Source organism: Mercurialis annua, linkage group LG5 (genome assembly GCF_937616625.2).
Source record: "Mercurialis annua linkage group LG5, ddMerAnnu1.2, whole genome shotgun sequence".
Lineage (NCBI taxonomy): Eukaryota > Viridiplantae > Streptophyta > Magnoliopsida > Malpighiales > Euphorbiaceae > Mercurialis > Mercurialis annua.
Window position 1 is genome coordinate 4,626,926 of NC_065574.1, and position 21,997 is coordinate 4,648,922.

The window sequence follows — 21,997 nt, forward strand, 5'->3', positions numbered from 1 at the left end:
GAATAAGGAGTACAAAATTGATGGAGAATCACCAAATAGATAACATCTCTAGTAAATATGCCCTTATAAAAAAAAATTCAGAAAGTGTTTAACTCTGTATAAGAAGTAACTCAAAAAAGTTAGAATTAACTTATATCTCTCACGTCACAAACACCCGTTATTTTCCATTTTTCCCTTATTCACATCAATGTTTACAAATTGTGTGTTCGGTTTTGATGTACTCTAAAAGGTGAATAAGGTATATCTCTATTACCAATATTTTTATATTAAATATAATCAGTGAGTTATCCATAAAATGTTACTAAAATTAATCAAACAATAAAATAACATTTCGTCAAATTGTGAAGAAATTAAGTAAATCTGTTACAAAAAAAGAATGTAGAAACTATTTTTTTTACACTATTTGCCACATTATACAACTAATTGTCCGTATGTTAAGCTAAATTGCTTTCTTTTGCAAATTCGTTTTCATTGTTAATTACGGGAGACGACTTTATGGTTCACACTAGTCACCAGCACAAACAAAAGATTATGTCTGTCATCAATTTCTCTAATTCCAACAAAGACGTATTTATTATTATCCAAATAAGACAAATTTAAAAGCTTGAGTTTTAGAACACTAACCAAAAAAAAATCTTTAAGAACCTTTTAAATTAAGTTTTTCTAAAATTATTTCATTTATGGATATATAAATTCCATTATTTAGATAGATTTTTAAATTAAAACATTTATACGAATATTTTTAAAATTTTAAAATATTATAACAATCGTTCATGCATGAAAAATACTGAATTTTAACTTTTTCACCTCTTATGAGAAAAATCAAATGAATTTTTTTAAAAGTTTTCAATTTTCAAGATTAATAGAGTTTGATCACTTTTTAATATCAGTATATCTAACAATAAATTTTATTTAATTTATTTATCACATTAAATCTAAAAAAATTTATAACCTAAGAACTCTCAATCCAAAAAGTCGCCTAAATTCAGTTTCTCTAAAGTGTTATTTCTAGACAAAATAAATTAAAATTTATTATTAAAATAATTAAAAATTCTAGCCAATTATATTGTATTGTTAAAATTATTTGATTAAATATTTTAATTTTTATTGCTTGTGCCACATTTAATATGGTAGAAAAAGTTTATGCAAGAATTTAATCACAATAACCTATCTAGAGTTAAGAGTTTGATATCATCCAAACTCTTAAAATACATTATAATTTATTATTAAAACTTTAATTGCATCAAACTATAACAAATTCTAATTTTTTTAAAATAATTGAAATTTCCAGATAAAAATAAATGAATGCATATAATAATTGGGTGCAACATATTCCGTGTGAGGCGCCGCGTCGGATGTTAATATATCCAATGTCAAATCCATACATAAACTCTTAATACAAATAGGAATTATAGGCATTTTACAACAATTTGTATAAAAACACAAGAATACCAAAAGAAAAAGAAAAAAAATACACCAAATATATGCAGCCATGTTTGCTGGAACCAACTCTGAAAATTCCAAATAAAAGCTCCATCTTTTTTCTAAGAAAAACAGCATTGCTCGACTTGGGTCCTCCACAATGTGTTCAATTGATTGAAATCCATTGTTAATTAATTGGGTTATTAATTATTATAGACAATATTATAAATTTTCGTGTATTTTGTAACAATCACAACAACTTTTAATTTTCGTAGTCTTGAACATAAACTTTTAACTTTTGAAAATACAAAATAAAATTTCTAGTATTTGTTTGCTGATGTAGACGTTAATTTGAATATATGAATTTATAACTTATCTTCCGTGAAAATATCAACAAGTTCAACTTATGTTTGAATTGTTCAAAAATTACAAAATTAGTGTTTAAAATGATTACAATCAAAAGTTAATGTTGTAAATAACAAAATATACTATAATATATAAAATTTATAATTTTATTTACAATTAAACTCTATATAATTTGATAATTAGTATATTTATAAGTTGTCATCATATCTAAATATACATACAGATGATCAACGGTTCTCACTCTATAAATATATGTACAAGAATTTGGTCATCATATACTGCCGATTTTTCAATCAAAATCGTCACTATATTTATATATCCTCTCTCAACGGTCCAAAGCACTCATCACAATCCTGCATATTTAGGCAAAATATTAGTGACAACCCATATACCATATTACAAATTTAATCATCCATTATTTGCAAATTTACACTAAGAGATATGCTCTCAAATATTAGACATTTTTAGTGAAATTTACGAATAAAAGGAAATGCATATATTGTCTAGCAAATTTTTATCTTCTAATCTGAATCTTCCATATAACCTCCACTTATTAAAGTTCCCATACTTTTAAATTATAAATTGCATTTAAAAGTATTTCAATTCAATCAACTTTTAGGGGCCAAAATGTGATTAAAACAAATAAAAGAACAAAAAAAAGGAGAAAGAACCAATCGTAAACAGTCGGACTTGTAGGGTCATCAGTGTGTTCAAATGCATCAGCAGGTGTTTTCCGCCTCGTCCATTTCTTGAATTCCCCTCGTGGTGTCCCAGCTGCATCATAATCACAAATCCGAATCAAAATCGGAATATTTTGATCACTTTATGAAAATTACAAAAATCCGAGCTTAAATTTCCACCGGTTCATATTCATATATTTAGACGAGAGTTTATCATTTTTATTTTTATGATAAAAAAAATTACATAGTGAATTGAGCTACTATAGTGATTAATTTGTGTAGCTCATATATATATCCTCATTACATCTAAAATATATGAATACAGAAAAAAATACAAAACCAACTCAACTTACTAACTCACTACAAGAAATATTAAAATTAGCAGTACATATTTTTACTGTTAATAGTGCTAAAAATTGTTAATATTAACATATAGCAAAAAAAAAATTGGGGCATGTTACTGCTAATAAAGCGTTGCGTTAATTGTTAACAAAATTTATTGTAAAATGCTGCTATAACTTAACTAATGGCAGCAACTTTTAAAATTAATGCTGCAAAATGGTATTTAGCAGCAAAAACAAATTAGCTGCAAAAATATTTGTTGTCAAATACAGAATTTTTTATAGTGACTGCAAATTAAGTAAAACACTACTGTTTGGTAGCTAAGAAAATAAAAACTAGAACAAATCAAACTTAAGTTTTATAAATTTCAAACCCGGTAATAGGGTCGACACAAGACACACTTGGATACGGGTACGGTAAAACACTATTATTTTAAGATTTTATATGTAAAAAAAAAAAGTTTAGTGTATAGAATGTCAAGTGTTTTAAACGTTTTCAAAACGGAACAACTTGATTGAATAGAGTGTTTGTGCTGCCTACCACTCCAACTAGTCATATAAGATTACGAGTTTGAACAACCTAAAATGAACACACAATTTCCCATAAATTATAACCAAAATGAAAAATTAAGAGAAATAATCATTTCTATTTTCTTCATGCAAGTCCATCAATGGCAGAATGAAAATTAATAAAAACTTACGTGTAAATGGAGTCCTAGGAGTACAAGCTGAAGAAGCAGGAGAATCAGGAGCGGAACCAGGATCAACCGAAAGATTCTTCAAATTTAAATTATTATTAGTCTTAATAATAGTAATACTTCTAGTAATAAGTATCTCATCCGCCGGAGGAGATGCTCGTGACGCCGCGGTGGCAGCCGCCACAGACAATGAATTACATTTACGCAGTTTTCCCAGCCCAGTCTCCGGTGCCGGTCCTGCCAACGTTTCGTCCCAAAGCTTATGGAGAAAACCCATCTTTCTTATAATTAATTAAATTCTCTAAACAAAAATAATTAATCTAAAATCTTCCCTCTGTAAGTAACAACCAAAAAAACCAAAGAAAACAAAACCCTAAAATATTTCTTTGCTTTTATAAAATAGTTATTAATCACGAAATGACTGTTACTGATCGAGAGGAGAAAGATGGCGAAACGTAAACAGAGTATAAGGGAGATTTAAAGAGTTTTTTTATTTATTATATTTAAATTAATGTGCTGAAATGGTGAATTAGGGTTTGTTTTATAGAGGAAAATGATGAAGAAGAGTGGATATTGATGGCTGTAAATTATAGATTGACTCCGTTTAGTATGGCTTTTTTACTAGCCGTTAAATTAGATTTGCTATATTTTTGTTTTGGAGCAAAATTTACCTTATTTAGATGTTCAATAGATTCTGTTAAAGAATTTTGGAATTATAGTTAAGTTCAGTTAGTTTGTTAATATAGTTATATGAATATCCTAATTATTTATGGGTTCAAAATACATTGAAAAGAACGAAATCTATTATAATATGATATTTAAATATTGTTGGAGTGGAAACAAAATATTCAATAATTTTCAAGATATGCACACTATAAATATTTGGCCAAAAAATTTAAAATATTTATATTATGTGGATTAATAGCTAAATATAAAATTTTATTATGTCCCACATAATATTCATTCTATTGAAGTACATAATAAGGCAACACTTTCCTTAGAATTTAGACATTGTTAGTTGATCCACCAACAGACACCTTAACTTAGCACTTTAGCTATTAACAAAATGTTGATTTAGTACTATTAAGGACAAGTTTGAAATTAGTTACCTATTTTCTAATCTAAATTAATGTATTTTTAAAGTATTGACTATCAATATTCTATTTCAAAAATGATTGAAAGTCAATTCTAAGAGATTAACATGCTAACTTAATGAAATCGTAATTGATTCATATCCAATAATATTGAATTAATTTATTTATTCGTAAATATAGAAAATAAAATAATTTTGCAATTAATAATTTAATAGTGAATACCAATCTTTACTTAGAGAAGAATTTATGTAAAATTGACACATTTGAAAAGGTTTGTAAAAAAAGCAAAGATTTTATGTGAAAGCAGGTAGCTAAAGTGAAGCCGATTTAAGTAGCAGTAGTAATATATAGTAGAAGATGATAATTAATTCCAGATAAATTTGGGAGATAGTATATGGATGAGATGATGACTGGGTCCTATGTGGCATACTATATATAGTATGTTTCATTAATGTTTACACGTCGACAAGATAAGATTGAAGTAATTTTTAGTATGTTACCATTACGTCATTTGTGGAATAAGCCTCTCACATTATAATAAGTTATTAAAATAGTAGTAGTATCGAAATATTATTATTCAAATATGTAAAAAAATAAAAATGAAATTACAGTAGCACCATTATATTAATAACATGTCATAATATAATAGGCTAATTCACAGATAACGTGGTAGATTAAGTCTATTTAAGAATTTCTCGTAAACCTTAGGTCTAATCTACCAAACACTACATCATAATTACAATTATGATTTTTAGAGACATAAAATGTAAACTAGGTTAGTTGTTAGTATTAAAAATTTATTATGTTAAATCGGTTTTAATTGGACGTACTGAGACTCGAAATCGAGATTTCAGAATTATATATATATATATTCATTAATGGAAGTAATTTTAAAAGAAAGAGATTTTTTAGAACAGGCTGAAATGAGTATATTTTACTAAATTGTGAGGTTAACCATCAATCCCTCTTACAGCCATAGCCTCCCCTTTAATCATTTTGGGTTAAGAACTTATTACTCAGTCCACCTACCATCAATGGGCCATGATAATTCCCACGAATTGTAGGACTCGTACACCCAAAATGGTAAACCAAATTGCCTATTTTTCCACCAAGGTATTCTTATTTGGCCAAATGTTTAAAGAAAGCTAAAAAATTCATAAAAATCTATAAAAAAATTCAAATATTTTAGTTTTATCAATTTTATTCTAAAACGCATGACTTTGTTTCAATTATGTCCAACTATGTTTTTTTACTTATGTGGTGCTGATGTGTGTCATTGCCACATCAGCACTGAGTATGCGCCACAATAAAATGACGTAGTTGGATATTACTGAAATAAAATTTTGCGTTGCAAGACGATACAGATAAAATTGAAAGGTTTGAACTTTTGTGAAACTTTCATGAAAAATTTGACCTTTTCTTAGTCATTTGACCTTCTTATTTTAACTTAAACTAAAACTTATTAATTTCTGAATAATACAAACTTATCACTGTGTATTATATAGTTTTTCCGCTAAAAATATATTGATTAGGATATTAAAATGAATTGGCGAATTGTATAATGTTACTCATTTTAATTCCGTGTCAATTTTATATTGGAATTTTTGGATTAAGTAAATCATGTTGATGTAACTTTAATTGCATCAACAAAGGAGAATGATACGACACGAAAACGATCTGCTAACCCATTTTAATAACTCTATGTTATTGATCTCGACACCTACATTAAAATTAATTTGATAAAGAAAAGTTAAAAAAACAAAAAGTACACGTCAACATCAAGCAATAATATTTAAAAATATTTTTTATTGGATATGACTAACATATTGCTGATAGTGATATTCATTTTCTATTTCTTTTCCTCTCAAAAACAAATACTAGTATTTCATTTTCTATTTTTACTACACTGCAACTGTCAAGATCGCTAGTTTTCACAGGAAAACCACAAAATTAGAACCAAAGAATTTCTCGATATAGCATCTGAAAATTAAGAATTTTACAATTATAAATTTAAATTTGAAAAATCTACTACAATAGGAATACATGAAAATTCAGAGAATGCAGATGAAAATTACACATGGAGTTCACATCTAACAATTATGTGGAAATTCATACAGCTGAAGAGCAGATTTCATTACAATGCAATAGAAAGCAAGCAACATCTAAAGAGTAAAATAAAGACTAGGGCCATAGTTGACTCTTGTCAATTTACAACAACTTACTCTAACGAACAGCCAAACTTGTGTTTGTTCTTCGTCTAAGGTTGTCGGAATTGTTACTTCAAAAACTCATGCCGATCCCATGAAATTGGCCACGCAATGCACTTTCACCTCCCACCCGAATGCATTACGAGTAAATTACTCCATCACATGATTCACGAAGCAGAAATACCCCGATCTTTGGAGGAGACGTCGAAACCAGATGAAACATTTTGTTTCCGGCCCTGTCTCTGCCTATTACCGCCGGCTCCTCCTTGAATTCCGCCTCTTGCTCCCTTCCCCTTCTTGAAATTTTGTGGGCGTTCCACCTGTCTTCATAAATTCGGAGGTATACATGCAATGAATCAATTGATCGAGATACACGAAAAACATGTTTGCATTTTTTTAAAAATATTGTAGTTAGTAATTTACATACCCCTAAACAGAATTTCTGAAAGTGAGAACTGAAACCAGAAGAATCCTGCACCTTATCGGACTCCCGATAATTCATATCCGAAGAGTTTCTTTTGCTTGAGCTTTCACCATAAGACGAGTAAGACGAAGACGAAGACGAAGATTTAGCACTAGCTTGACAGCTAGCTTCAAATGACTCGAGATCATCTTGAAACATTTCCTCAAATAACTCTTGTAATTCCTCAAAGCTCTCATCTCCGTTTTCCTGACAAATTCACATTCAATTCCGCATTACTAACACAATTAGAACTTTGATCAATTACAGCTCTTAAGCAGTAAATGTACTAAATGACGTTCAAATCTCTCGTTTTACCCCAAACCGGCCAGATAATCAAGTTAGATACTCGATCACCATATTGTTGACCCAACAGAAAAATATTTCATCAATAAACGTAAAGCTGATATCACATAGCAATGACTATCACCAGGCCACAGGACCACCATTGAGCAACAATAAACATGCCAACTTTTGAGTGATTATGGTCCCATTGGCAAGAACTAAAGAGTGTATGCTTATAAAGTTAAAAAGACATAGACCTGAAAAATCAATGGTCAACTTTTATTTTGGGCCCATGTAATATCTAAGATTAGATTTCTTAGGATCAAGACAAGTAGGACATCATATCACCATGAATATGTAAAGGCGGAAGGGTTTCAAGCATTTATGCACCGATCAATTAGTGTATTTGTTTGGAAGTAACTATCCGAACAAACACGAAGAGGTGATTCTTCGTGTTGATAGCAACGCAATAAGCTTACTCATCTAAACTGCAGATTTTTATAAGCACACTAACTAAGAATGTAGGGTTGCAATTGAAATGATGTTTGAAATTAAAAAGGGTTCAATTGCAATTAGGGTTTAAAAAGAAACAAAATATCCAAAACTTAGGAAATGGACATAGACCTGAAAAATCATTTTTCAAGGGTCCATTATCTATGCTAAAATACATAGGATTTCACAAAAAGCTTACACTAATACCAATAAAAAATTTATTGAAAAGAATGGAGTGGGATGCTAAAGAAAAGCTTACATTAGGCTCTGTCTGGCTCATCATCACTGCCATTTCATTCAGAAAATCACCCATACCCTGCACATTATAATAATATTAATTCAAAGCCATTTTTTAAGCCAATATTTGATTATATATAAAATTAATCTCAAAAATAACACAATAATCACATATTAGACTCACTAATCATCAAAATTTAGTTGCAGCACGAGAAAACTGCCAACAGCCAAATTTACGACGAAATTTCTGTCATAAAGTTATGCAATGAATGAGTTTTTGATGAAAATAGTTGTCACAAAATTTTGCGACAGAATTTTCTGTCAAAAATTCTCAAATTGGTCACAAATCTTTTACAATTTTATCATAAAGGAAATTTCATTGCAAATTTAGCGGTCACAAATTAACGGTTTTTTTGTAGTGTTACCTCAGCAATGAAAACAAATACTCTCAAAGTTAAATATGCATAAACAGAACCCACCTTAATTTCTGGAAAACATGGACATACATACACCCAATTAAATTGTATTTTTGGACCAAATTGCTCAAAAAAGAAACACAAACATGAAAAATATGAGCTCACAGAAGTTGACAAAATTTGAAGGATGGGAGGGTGATCAACTAATTTCTGATGAATAAAAAAGTCGCAAACACATTTATGGGCAAATATATTTCAATTATTATATATTAAAAAATAGAGAAAGATAATCATTGCAAAAACCAAGAAAAGGAGAAAAGAAACAAACATACATTTTCGTCATCATCACTGTCGTAAACACCAACATCGTACAGAAACCTTTTGTTGGCGTCAGAAAGAACTGTTCAACAAAACACAAAATTACACAACAAAATTTATTATATGAATTTCTTTATTTTCTATCTCAATTTGGAGTTTCATATGAATAAACTAAGTAGCAGACTTCGCAAACGTTTCAGACACTTGAGGTTTCGGACGCTAAACTTCATGTTTTATAATACGGTTTCGTTGTGTCCGTGTTCAAGTGTCCGGTTTTCCATATCCGTATCCGTGCTACCCAGTGAATAAATAAATTCATAATAATATAGAAAAAGAAATTACCAGAATAGGCCTGTTGAATAGCCTGAAAATTCTGTTTAGCTTCTTCTAACTTGGAACTACCCGAAGCTGAACACCGATCCGGGTGCCATCTCTATAAAATAAAAACAATAAATCTTTAAATTTCCCAGGAAACTTTCATCACTTTCCGAGAAAATCTATTTTTAAAAAATTTCAAGAACAGAAATTTCGTTACTTTCCAAGAAAACCAACTCAAGAAAAACTGCTGGTTTAAGGTTCCATAATATGATCAAGATCAAGAAATTAAAACATGAAATTTTTAAAAAAATCTGACCATGGCAAGTTTCTTATAAGCAATTCTGAGCTCTGAATCAGTGCATTCTTTATTCAACCCCAAAACTTTATAAAAATCTGTATTCCTGCTCTTATCTTCTCCATTTGCCATTTCTTCAACGATCTTCTCTCAATTACACAAACAAATCCAAACCCACTTCCCAATCCGCCTTCAATTACAATACCCAGAATCCAAAATTTATTCTTGTCGACAAATTAAATCAAGAGAAATTCACATTAGCAAGAACCCACCATGCTTCATATTTTTACTTAGATAAGAATTATTATTGTTCATGCATCAATATATAATAAAAATTTACACCGAGCTTTAGTTTCCATATCAGAGAGGAAGAGAAAGCGAAAAATAATAAAGTAATTATTTCCTTTTTTGGGTTTATTTTGATTTTTTTCTCTCCACTAAGCTCAAAAGAAGTCTCCAGAAGCGGATCATTTATATTGTTTGTTAGTTTGTATATTAAATATTAAATTGACAAAAACTAGACTAAGATCCCTCTAGTTTTTATTTTTACTTTATTTCGTCTCCGAGCGTATCAATTTTTTTACTGATTTTTATAAAAAGATTCTGTTAACAGAAGTGCGGAAGTGCAGTGCACTCTCGGTTAATACACGGACTAAATAAATTGAAAATACGTGAACCAATTAAAGAAATATAAAGAAATTTTAAATCTCTTTTGGAAAATAAAAGGACCAAATGTAAGAATAAAAATATTTGAGGACGAATAAGGAAAAGGAAAAAGTAGAGGGACTTTAAAATAAGTTGTACCTATTAAATATAAAATGAAAACATGTTAGAGAACAAAATATCTGTAAGATAAGGTGTAGAGGATGTTTACTGTGGACGGCTGAGATTGAAAGAAGGGAGATATTTTAATATGTCCAGAAGGTTCTTAGTTTACTACTATTGGTTCTTTTAGACGGCATATTATAATAACCAATGGTCCCTTTTCTTTTTATTTCTTAAAAGATCTAATGAATCTTAAATAATACCATAAATTATTCATTTTCTTGCCCTACCCATATATAATATGAATAATGCTATATAACCTGATACTTATAACCCCTCATATTTTTATACCGCCTGACGTGATAATTTAAAAATAGATTGATTAATTTTATTTTTTGAGATATACACTTTTCGGATGAAAACTGAATAAATGAAATCCTGCTATGTAAGATGGGTTAAATGAATTGGATTAAAAAGATAGGGTTATAAAACATTTTCTATATAATCTCATTACTTTTCCAAATTAACAAAAAAATTTATTTTTTGGATACATTTTAATAGAAAACAATTTCATATATAGATAGAAAATTGATTATAAAATTCTATGTACACCAAGTGAAGTTATTTGATAGCTTAATATGTCGGTCAAAATAATTAATTAAAAATTTAAATTCACACATAAATTTAGCCAAATTGATAAAAATCTATAAATATAAATAATTGCAATAAAGATACATTGAAACTATGACAAATCTTGCCAATTAGTTCCAAACTGTAAAAAATAAATCTATAAACTAATCATTCAAATAGTAAACGCAAAAGAAATCAAATTTTGATTTTTATCATTAGCAACAGATGGACTTGAACTCAGTTCAACAATTGTTTTTTAATTTAAAAAGATTGAACCGTGTCCTATATATTTTAGAAAGAATTAAATTATATTAAATTTTACTCAAATTTTGTCGGGTCAAGTTTAATGGTTTTAATGGATTTGGAGGGAGAGAAGAGAGGATTTGTGTGAAGATGGTGCATGAGCATTGTTGGAATTTGGAAAATAGAAGGAACTGAGGAAGGTTACATCACATTATGCTAATGTTTTTCTTTGTTTTTACTCCTCATGGTCAATAAAGAAACATATTATGATCAAAGTGGATTTGAATATAAATTTAATTATCAGAGCTGTGTAATGATACTATTTTGTTATAACTCAAACAGGATAACAATTGGGACTACATTTTATCAAGATTGTGGGGTCGTTTTGTGCTATAACTCAAATAGTATAATTGGAATACGTGCTATCAAATATGTAAGATCATTTTTCGAACAATTTATGTTTCTCTTAAATTATATAAAAAAAGTTGTTTAAAATGACTTAAAAGTTAAGGAGATCAGATCTAATTAAATTTAAACTTATTCTGTATTATTATGACGAAATAATTATTTTTTTGAGAATTGAAGAAAGACATTTTTAGTTTCTCACAATCAAAGAAAACTCAAGTCAAATTCTTATAACTTTTGTAGAAATTCCCTCACGACTAAAAATCAAGCCTAATTTAAATTGAATTTTAATTAAGAAAAATCAATTTTTATGAAACATTATATTAAAAATAAAAATTTAAGGAAGATTATTGTCTATATTATATTTTTTATTTTATAATTATAAATGTTATTTTTATGTAAATTTAAATGATTGATTAAAAATTCAATCAGTTACTCTTAACATGGAAGATTATAATTAAAAATATAAACATAAATAATATTCCAAAATCTCCAATCCATTATTTAGATTGTAAGAAAATCAAATAAAATTTTTAAAGAAGAAGAAATTACGTATATTATTAAATAATTTATATCCTGTAATATTTAGTTGAAGATGCTAGAAATGGCCACGTGAATTTGAGCCATATTAATGCACGTGACTTGCTTCTACACAGTGAGAAGAACCCAACCCAGAACCTCCTATTTTCTTATTCTGCGTACAACATGATAAATTATTGAATATGAAGTCGGTGTTTTGGGGGTATTATCAAAGTGTGGTCATAAACGGAGGGAGTAGCTACTGAGCCCTAACTATTTGTTTTTGTTTTTTTTAATATAGATAACATTACCTTTAGAATGTCAATTGTTAGATGTTACTTACGAAGAAGGTTTGAACTGGCGTTTTTCAAATACATTTAAAGACGCCTTAATCAACTAGGTTAGACCCACACTAATAGTAAGTCCTAACTTAAAGTGGATAAGACTGTACAAGTGAATGTTTTTGAAAATTTCGGTTTTGAATCTAAACTCATTCAAAATTATAGTGAATTAGTGATTTAACATAATATATCTAAGGTTATTCTTGAAAAACATCGAATTTAATCAGAATATTTTCATACGAGTTGGGTTATTTTTTTGGGACAACACTTTCATAATTGTAATAACGCATGATTCGCTAAAGCAAAATTGCAGCTCACGTTTCTAAACCAAAAATGCTTACATTCGCAAAAGTCCACGAAACAATATTTTTACAGATAAAATTACAGTCATCATTACTGCTTGTGGAAAGCGTCGGTCAAAATTTTCATAAAAGTCTAAGTATTGGTTTTATGAACCTCCGATGGATGCGTCAAGGGTGCATCTTAAAATTGCTCACACTGATCGGTTCAAATTCTTCAACAAGACGACTATGATTAATGATCAGAACAAGTTATATCTTTTTAATCAAAATAAAAATTAACAACTCTCCGTTGAGCAACTTGCAAGCTAAATTTACGAAAATCCATCTCCTATCAAATTTTATTTATTAAAAAATTCATATCATATTAATAATTAAAATCTATTATTAATCTAATTATTAGTTAAAAAATATGTAACTTGTTTTTAAAAAAATAATTTAGTTTTTTTAAATTGGTTGATTAATATAAAAATGGATGAACCGATGAAAATAAAAATAAGTAATCATATCGTTTGATTTTTATAGGAAAAAGGTATGAAAATGACCCTAATGTATAGTCAACGTCTCATTTAGTATCTTATGTATTTTGATTTTTAAAAATGATCCTAACGTCTCGAAAAAGTAGCAAAAATGACTATTTCGTTAACATTTTTGGTTAATGTTACACATTTCTGTTTAACGTTTTTCATTTTTTGTGTTTTTTGGGTACTTTTTCACAATGTTAGAATTATACTTAATATTTAAAATACATGAGGTGCCAAGGTATATATGAGGGTTATTTTTGAAATTTTTTCCATTTTTATATTAAAAAGACAATAATATATACGGAAACCCACAGTAATGTGCTCAAATAAAAATCAGGAACTGGAGGCTGCTAGAAACAGTGATTTAAAGTTGCAGAAGTGTGCGAGTGTAAGAGAGATAAGTATGATAAAGTCTGTGTTGGGAAACTATTTGTCCACGTCAGACATAAATTTGTCAGAATTAAAACGCCAAAAAGTTTATGGGACCCGCTGTCATTCTTTGTGGGCCCCGCTTCCATTGGTGACATTAAATCAGTCCGCATCAAACACTTGTTGCCACCTTCAATATCACAGCTAGGGGTGAGCATTAAACGGTCAAAACCGAATAACCGAACTGAACCGAACCGAATTAATCAAACCGAAATATAATTTGAAAATATGGTTCGGTTACGGTCCGAATTTTTAAAATTTTGACTATTCGGTTCGGTTTACGATTTTTACAAAAAAATAACCGTAATAACCGAACCGACCGTATTTAAAAATTAGGTTATTTTAAACTTTCATATACACACATTTATATATTAAACTTGTTTAATTTTAAAGTTTTATAATAAAAAACGATAAATATAGATTTAATTTAAAGCACATGTACTTTCTAGGTTAAATTTTTCTATTTTTTTTATTTATTTTTTAAAAAACTGTTTTTTTTCTTTTCTAAAAACCATACAAAAAATATTACGGTTTTCGACCGAACCGAACCGAACCGAAAATATTTCGGTTTGGTTAATACGGTTTTGATATAATTTGGTTAATACGGTTCGGTGACCGAAATTTTTAAAAAACCGAACAGTTTTGAATTTTTGGGCGGTTCGATGACCGAACCGACCGTTGCTCACCCCTAATCACAGCTTCATGCAACCGCTTTTTTTTTTTCTACACTCTTCTTGTTTTGCAAGTGAACTTTGATGAAAGCCCACTTGTGACTGCAAATAAAAAGTCACTTTATTACTCCTCTTTTCTATTTTTTAGATTTACAAATTAATTAGTTACAGCATCTCTAAATACTCTTTTAAATTGTCAAATTTTCTAATTTATTTTTTTTAATAATAAATTAAAACTTTAATAAAATTTCTATTTTTTAAATTTAAAGTAACTGCAAAACAGAGCCACAATGAATAAGTTATAGGGTTAAGGTACAAAATAGACCCTAATATTCATTTTGTGGCTCACCTGATTCTCTGATGTTTTTAAGTCTAAAAAAATGACCAAAATGTTACTAAAATAAAACAAATATACCTTCCGTTTAACGGTAACGTATTTGAATGTTAGTTCGGATGATGTGACATACAATTAGCCATTACCCTGATATTTTCGAGTCTTAAAAATGACCCTAACGTAAGCAAGGTGGAACATATATATCCCCCTGTTTAATGGTGGAGGGAATATTTGTTATATTTTAATAATTTTAGGGCTATTTTTTAGTCTCTAAAAACATTGGAAGATCAGGAGAGTTATAGAATAAACATTAAGATCATTTTTATACCTTATCTATAATTTATATTAATACTTTTATAAATTTAATTCGATTTGATAAAAAAAAATATTAATGCGATTTGTACCAAATTTTAGTTTGATTCGTACCGAATAGACTCTTCGAAATAAATTGAAAGACAATTTGATGCAAGTGGGTTCTATCTTTCTAGTTTCTACTACTATGGTCACATAGTCTTTTTACATCACAAATAGCACAATTTGCAGCTACATCAACTTTGCTGTCGTACGGATAGAATTATGAATTTTTATGATAGTGGGACTTTGCTTGGTAGCATCCAGCTATAATTTTTATATTTTTAACACTTATCTTATACTATAGTTTTTCATTCACTTCATTGCATGTGTTAAAAATATTTAAATCTAATTTATTTGCAACTTGCATTAGTGATTAAAAAACATTTGATTATGAAACACTTTTCAATTGATTAAACCACAATCTGAATTGTCTTTTCTGTAGGTCCAACTACAAGCTGGCTTTTAACGGATAATATCCCAAACTTGACCCTTTTTTTAAATCTTAATACAATAGTGATCTACAGTCAAGAAGATGGAGGATTAATTTGATTTAATATGGAATTGTGCAAGAGAAACAAAAAAATCTTTTTAATCATGAAAATTGACCTTCAAGTTTTTTTTTTTTACCTCTTATTAGACTTCTTTTACTAAAGAGTCATACAATTAGTACTTACAAAACCGGACAGACCAGCCAGTCAAACCAGTTGAATTGAGAACCAACCAGTGGTATAATCCAAAAACTACAAAAAACCAAAAATTCAATCTAACCAGATTGGACTAGATCGAACCGACAATTAAACCGACAGTTGGTAATTATTTTAGGACGGAGAGAGTACATTAATATCTGCGTTCAAAAATTAGATCAAAGATACAAAAAAAAACCCTTTAATTTTTTTGATAAGCAAATAAACTCTTATAATTTTTTTATTACTTGGGCCTTCAACGTTATTAAATGGTGCAAAAAATCATTTAAGTTTCTCAAAAAGAGAGCATAAGCCCTTTTAGTTTATATTTTTTTCCATTTAACTCCCTCGTGTTTTTAATTATTATGTGGTTTTTTTTTTCAAGCGTGTGAATTTCTTTGCACTGTTTAAAAACTTTGAGTGCCCAAATGTTAAGGAAATAACTAAAAGAGCTTGCATGCTCTTTTTAAAAGATTTGAAGGGTTTTCAAAAATACAAGCCTGGCTAACAAGGATATAAGCAAATCAACATGTCCTAAAATTAAGCCCCACGTAGCCCTTATTTTGATAAGGTCTAGGAATAGACAGATAATTATGTCTGATGGACACATTATCATAAGAAACAACATTTGATGACCCAAGGAGAATTACAGGAAAAATGAGTGCAAAGCATAAGAATGCACCTATAATGAATGCTTAGATCAGCAAATTAGGAATGTTCCCAAAGCGGTTTTTGACGATTCACTGTATTGTTCTCAAGGCCTTGATCCAATCAATTTCGACTTTGAAATCACCTGGTCCGGAAGTAGCACCGGGAACAACACTACTTGCATTAACAGATAGGGACATGCCTAGAATACGGGATTGATTCATTTCCATCTCTGCATCTATCACATTTCCTCTCCATGTTGGCAAATATCGAGCAAGAGGAATCTGCAATGGATGCGAATATTAGGTACTACGCTACATGCTCACACATTTACTTAAAGACACGCCTCTCTGCTAGATAGCACGAGACACAATCCTTCTCTTCTCGATTAACGACAAGAAACCAAATACGGGTTCTTTTAATTTGGCATTATTCTGTAGAGCTACAAAACTTGCCTTTGTAATATACCAATTGTCTTTGGGTACTTGAACGAAAGCTTGCCATGAATTATCTTCCATTTGTCCAGGTGAATTTACCCAATTCTCTGTATAAATCTGCATCATTATAATATGGCTGAAGATTTAGCATTAAATTCAGAAACAATCAAAACATTTATTTTGAAAACAATTTAAAAGAATGTGCCAACAGCTGCAGAAGCTCTTTTATATACTCGGTTTCACTACATGAACAACGAAAAGATAACTTACCGTTGAAATATAGCATCTTCCATCACCTCTAAGCTTTAGAGCTATGGTGTCATATGCATCTAAATCAATGAAACCGTCAAACTGCAGGAGATATAAATTGATAAGGCATATCCTGTTGTGTTGCAATAACATATGATGAGACTCTAAAAGCAGAAATAGAATGAGATTTTACAGATGGCAATGCCGACAAGTTTTTTTCACTTTGAAGTGTTGAACTTAATAGTCAGTAAAATTAATGTTCACCTTCTTGGACCGCATTCCACCAAAACCACTTCGGTTTATGTTCCACTTTGTGCCCTCAGATACATCCAATGATAAATTCCCAGAGAAAACCCCTAGAAAAAAAATACATAAGACGATTAAGTAATTAAGAAGACTAAATAGAACAACTAGAGACCAAGAAGATAGAGATTTTCAATTCGAGAATGAATCTAGTTCTTATCTGGAGTTGAAATTGATATATAAAGCATCATTTAACATCAGATGGTACTAGTGGACTAGATATACATCCAGAAATAACAGAAAAACATGCGGTTGCATAAAAATCTGGTAAAAGTTATGGAAAGTGTGATCTAAAATGAATAATCAAGAAACAACACACTTCGGATTGATATGACCATAATTACAGTTGAAAACGTTTAGCTCATCATCAATTACAGAATAAATTAAAAGCTGACATGACTATCTTCCAATTGTTGGTGGATTTACCAATCTCAGTTAAAAGTGTAAGCGTTTGAAACACAAACTTACTTCCCATCTCACATAGTTTGATGCATAAAGAATTTCAAATTTCAAGTTTCATCTTTTGTTGCGTGATAAATTTCAATCAAAATCACCACAGCAGTATAAGCAGGAAATAGTAGTCAAAGCCAAAATAGAAAGTCTCGAGGTTTATCAATTATAATTACATCTCATGTCATGCCAAAAGAACCAACCACTCACCAGTACCCTTCTGACCATCTTCAGAATCTATGATCTCCAACGACGCTGAGGACATACCTGGAAGAAGAAATGGTTAAATTATTGATAACCACATTACTAATTCAACATAAAACAGCATTCTTAACATTTATTTTTTTCTCTAACATGAAAATGCATAACAATGCTGTCAACCCTGTTCGCAACTCAATCTTTTTAGCTCCACAACCAAACCACAGGCATTTCACAGCATCATTGAAATTTTCCTGACCACAGAAATTGAACATAACCGTAGCTAGAGAGGAGGTCACAGAAAGTCAAAGAATCCATTTCCAAGACTTTCCATTGTAAAATGAAACATTAATTGCTTCAGTTATGATTTGTACAATCAGTTGAAGACATGCCAAAGAGAAAGACGTTGAAGACATACCTCCATACTCAGAATCAGAGTATAAATGCCATTTCTTTAGCTCTTCCTTTGAATTAAAATTAAAAATGAGCTTCTCATTTGGAGGCAACAAATCTTCAGCACTCCATGTGAGAGCTGCAGCAGATATCAAAGTGACATAAGAACTAGTACACATATTAAAAAAGGAAGGAAAAAAAAGAGGCGATCAACCGGACATCTTGTACAATCTTTGTACTATATTACTTTATATGGTAGCATGTAGAGGTCAACTTAGTTTCATCATCTAACCTAAAACTAAAAGGACATATTTCCTTATAAGGGGATGAATAGGGGAAATAAGGAGTGAAATCTACGGAACCTTTCAATTTAAACACCAGGGATCATTTTTATATTGCTTAGTAGTTGAAGCAAGAAGAGGAATTTAAATCTGCTTATAACTGTAGTTTAGAATCTTTAGATTACATTTGCCCCATAGTAAAAATATCTGAGTCATCGAGTATCTAATTTCAAATAATGGAGGACAAACTGTACCATAATATTAACTCTTCGCACGCTGGTCATCTGATATAAACTACCTATTCCTTCTCTTCTCGGCCACAAGGATATACTAGAGATAGAATAAACAACACTAAGGATTTTAACTGAATCACCACATGATATGTTTACAAGTTTCTAAGTTGCATTTTTCTTAGCCTCTTCACCACATCTAGCATCTCCATAGACACCTAAGCAAACAAGGTTGGAGCTCAAAACAATGACAACCTTGCCGAGTTATTCACGGTAGTGGATTAAAGTTTAAAGCACATGCAAATCCCAATGCATATATTTTTCCACAAGCTTCCAGTTCTTCCATATACGAGAGCAAATAACCAAACTCTAAACCGCAATACGAGTTCTTACAAGAAACCTTCATCTATTAACATCCAATCTTTCATAATAGCAGAGGCGCATTCATATAATGTGTACGTATTCAAAACCGTAACTAAAAATCAAAAGTACCTTTCTTTGTTGCATTCAAAGAAGCTTGCCAAATTGCTCTAAATCTTGACATTTACCGCAATCTACCTAAGCCTTCCTGCAAAATAACATAAACCCCTATAAATTATCCGGAACTACGACAATGCAGCAAATAACAGCTAAAAATTGCATTTAAAAGCATAAGAATTAGTAGTAAAATACTCAAAAACTTAATTAATCATTTCATCTGAACATATGAGCAAGTAAACTACACAAATTCTTACCCAAAAATAAGAGTTTGGGTCTTCAAATGCTTAAAAAAAACTCAAAAAACCATTCAAATTAATGATAATTGAAGACTAGTAATTTTATAATAACAAGTAAATCGAATTTTTAATCCATATAAAAAGAGCATACACATTCAGTAATTAAAAAGGCATAAGATTGACGATTCCAGCTTATAAAGTAAAAGCTTTAAAAAGAAAAAAAAGTAGTACTCACTGTTAACTGTTGGTCACCACTACCGTTACCGTCAGACGTGAGTCCACCGATCACCGTTTACCGTCGGGAAATGGGAAGCTGAAGCAGAGGCGCATCGGCATTGATTTTGTAATTTAAGACTACCTAAACTACGTCGTTTGAACGCAAGGCCCATATGTTGATTGGATGACTGTTGTGTTCAGGTTTCATTAAGGATATAAATGGGCCATGCTATTTTAGGATGGGCCTCTGGCTTCATAACTTGAATAATTAGAAAAAAAGTAAATTACTATTACTCTCATGATTTTACAACTAAATTACTGTTTTTCCATAAATATTAAAATATAATGTTTTCATCTTCATATTTTAGTTTTCTTTAACTAACACTCTTTTATATAAGAGAGTTCCAGTTATATAAAACATAAAAGTCAAAGAAATGCGGGTAATATAAATTATTTCTTAGAAAATACCGCCGTTTTTTTTATATATTTAGAGAGGAGCAACATTTGTAGGAGGAATTGAATTCACGACCTACCAGATTATTAGAGAGTATGAATACTATTTGAGTTACAACTTATAATTTATTGATAAAATATCTCCGATTAAAAAACAAATTCAAATAAATATTTTTTGTCCGGCGTGTAGAACAAAGCTAGTAGGTTTAAATTTAGGAGTTCCATATTTAAACTTAATTTTTCATTAATAATAATAATAAAAAAAATGCCGTCTAAATAGGACAAACCAAATAAGATAATATATCACAATCAAAATAAATAAAAACGTTGATCGAATCGGATTTGTCCTTGAGACTATTTCTTCTAGGAGGTGGTACTAAAATGTGTACATAATCCGTACATAAAGTATGAAATCTAATGGAGCATCTTATGCTCTTAACATCAAACAAAAGCACAACACCAAACCACAACTTTTTAAGTCGTTTTTCATGGTCTTTTAATTTAACATAAAGATTTGTATACAATTAGATGTGTTCAAAACATCGAACCAAACCAAATAACTAAACCGAGCGATAAATTCAGTTTATTCTGACACCATAAAAAATAATTTCATTATTCAATTAAGTATCAAATGTAAAAAAATTCTAATTCACCTTTAGTGTAAACAGGAATGAATCGAAAAATCAACTAAACCAATTAGTTCTATGTTTTTTATATCTTTATAAATTCAGTTTAATTCGATTTAAATAAAATAAATTATTATGAATCCATCTGCCCATCAATATTGTGAGAAAAGAAAACCAATTAGAAATTTCAACACACTTCAAAGATTGGTGCTTTACAACGTGTACTCAATTCCATAATAATAGAACAAACTATTTTATAGGAAATTCACCAGAGTACAAAAGATTATATCATAAACAAATAGCATAAATTAATTGGTTCTCATTATAAAATTTAACTTGGGTTATCAACCTTCTTGTCACGGCAAGTAGTCCACGGCCCCCACAATAATCAACCATATATGAACATTTATATTATTCATTGATAAGCATAAACATCACTATCACTTACATAGACACAAACTTATCGAAAATTCATAATCAACTACTTGCTTTAAATTCCAATTAATTAACACCCATTTTACAATATTTGAAGATTCTATAGCTAGAGAATTCAAGAATGGGAGTAAAAGCTAGCAAATTGAGCCAACTAATTGGAGCTAAAAATGTTAAGAGATTAGTTTGTCCTTCAACAGCACCTAGAGGTTATGTGCCTATTTGCGTTGGAGTTAATGATGATATTAGAAGATTTGTTGTTCATACTCGAGCTCTTGGTGACGCTGAGTTCTTGGAGCTTCTTTGTAAATCGGCCGAAGAATATGGGTTTTGTAATCAAGGTGTTTTGAGGATTCCGTATGAAGCAAAAGATTTCGAGGAGTGGATGATTAGAAGAGCGGGCTTGAAGATTAGTCGCGTTAAATCGGGGTAATTAGTCTTTTTATTTTTATGTGTATTAGTTCATGTATATATTTATTGGATACGTTTTGTGAATATCTTCATTGGTGAAATTTCAATTAGCAAAAGGATTATTAGTA

General features: G+C 29.8%; 4 protein-coding genes across 6 annotated transcripts; 1 reads left to right on the forward strand and 3 right to left on the reverse strand.

Annotated features, from left to right (window-relative positions):
- Positions 1-1,885: 1,885 nt before the first annotated feature.
- On the reverse strand, positions 1,886-4,016 carry LOC126682504 (dormancy-associated protein homolog 4). 2 transcript variants are annotated; one of them, XM_050378221.2, is made up of 3 exons: positions 3,511-4,016; positions 2,479-2,562; positions 1,886-2,141 (listed from the first exon to the last, which is right to left on the reverse strand). In XM_050378221.2, the coding sequence occupies exons 1-3, from the start codon at positions 3,782-3,784 to the stop codon at positions 2,134-2,136; spliced, it is 366 nt and encodes a 121-aa protein (XP_050234178.1). In that variant the 5' UTR covers positions 3,785-4,016; the 3' UTR covers positions 1,886-2,133. The 2 variants fall into 2 exon arrangements, with proteins under 2 accessions (XP_050234178.1, XP_050234177.1); XM_050378220.2 differs by having other exon boundaries at positions 2,460-2,562; positions 3,511-4,015.
- A 2,656-nt stretch (positions 4,017-6,672) lies between these two features.
- LOC126682416 (uncharacterized) lies at positions 6,673-10,088 on the reverse strand. 2 transcript variants are annotated; one of them, XM_050378097.2, is made up of 6 exons: positions 9,651-10,088; positions 9,359-9,449; positions 9,031-9,098; positions 8,305-8,361; positions 7,236-7,478; positions 6,673-7,128 (listed from the first exon to the last, which is right to left on the reverse strand). In XM_050378097.2, the coding sequence occupies exons 1-6, from the start codon at positions 9,759-9,761 to the stop codon at positions 6,976-6,978; spliced, it is 723 nt and encodes a 240-aa protein (XP_050234054.1). In that variant the 5' UTR covers positions 9,762-10,088; the 3' UTR covers positions 6,673-6,975. The 2 variants fall into 2 exon arrangements, with proteins under 2 accessions (XP_050234054.1, XP_050234055.1); XM_050378098.2 differs by having other exon boundaries at positions 6,673-7,132.
- A 6,273-nt stretch (positions 10,089-16,361) lies between these two features.
- Positions 16,362-20,099, reverse strand: LOC126680051 (probable complex I intermediate-associated protein 30). The gene is made up of 8 exons (XM_050375088.2): positions 19,967-20,099; positions 19,508-19,583; positions 18,530-18,643; positions 18,124-18,180; positions 17,425-17,516; positions 17,182-17,262; positions 16,930-17,028; positions 16,362-16,758 (listed from the first exon to the last, which is right to left on the reverse strand). The coding sequence occupies exons 2-8, from the start codon at positions 19,557-19,559 to the stop codon at positions 16,567-16,569; spliced, it is 687 nt and encodes a 228-aa protein (XP_050231045.1). The 5' UTR covers positions 19,560-19,583; positions 19,967-20,099; the 3' UTR covers positions 16,362-16,566.
- A 1,377-nt stretch (positions 20,100-21,476) lies between these two features.
- LOC126682943 (auxin-responsive protein SAUR40-like) lies at positions 21,477-21,997 on the forward strand. Its single transcript, XM_050378722.2, has one exon. The coding sequence runs from the start codon at positions 21,583-21,585 to the stop codon at positions 21,889-21,891; it is 309 nt and encodes a 102-aa protein (XP_050234679.1). The 5' UTR covers positions 21,477-21,582; the 3' UTR covers positions 21,892-21,997.

Coding starts and splice junctions, on each gene's coding strand:
- LOC126682504 (XM_050378220.2), bottom strand. CDS start 3,784: ATGGGTTTTCTCCATAAGCTTTGGGACGAAACGTTGGCAGGACCGGCA. Junction 2,563..3,510: donor TCCTAGGACTCCATTTACAC/GTAAGTTTTTAT, acceptor ATTATGATGCAG/CTGGGACACCACGAGGGGAA. Junction 2,142..2,459: donor AGTCCGACTGTTTACGATTG/GTTCTTTCTCCT, acceptor CTAAATATGCAG/GATTGTGATGAGTGCTTTGG.
- LOC126682416 (XM_050378097.2), bottom strand. CDS start 9,761: ATGGCAAATGGAGAAGATAAGAGCAGGAATACAGATTTTTATAAAGTT. Junction 9,450..9,650: donor CTTATAAGAAACTTGCCATG/GTCAGATTTTTT, acceptor TTTATTTTATAG/AGATGGCACCCGGATCGGTG. Junction 9,099..9,358: donor TATTCAACAGGCCTATTCTG/GTAATTTCTTTT, acceptor TTTGTTGAACAG/TTCTTTCTGACGCCAACAAA.
- LOC126680051 (XM_050375088.2), bottom strand. CDS start 19,559: ATGTCAAGATTTAGAGCAATTTGGCAAGCTTCTTTGAATGCAACAAAG. Junction 18,181..18,529: donor CTCTGATTCTGAGTATGGAG/GTATGTCTTCAA, acceptor TTCTTCTTCCAG/GTATGTCCTCAGCGTCGTTG. Junction 17,263..17,424: donor GTGGAATGCGGTCCAAGAAG/GTGAACATTAAT, acceptor TATCTCCTGCAG/TTTGACGGTTTCATTGATTT.
- LOC126682943 (XM_050378722.2), top strand. CDS start 21,583: ATGGGAGTAAAAGCTAGCAAATTGAGCCAACTAATTGGAGCTAAAAAT.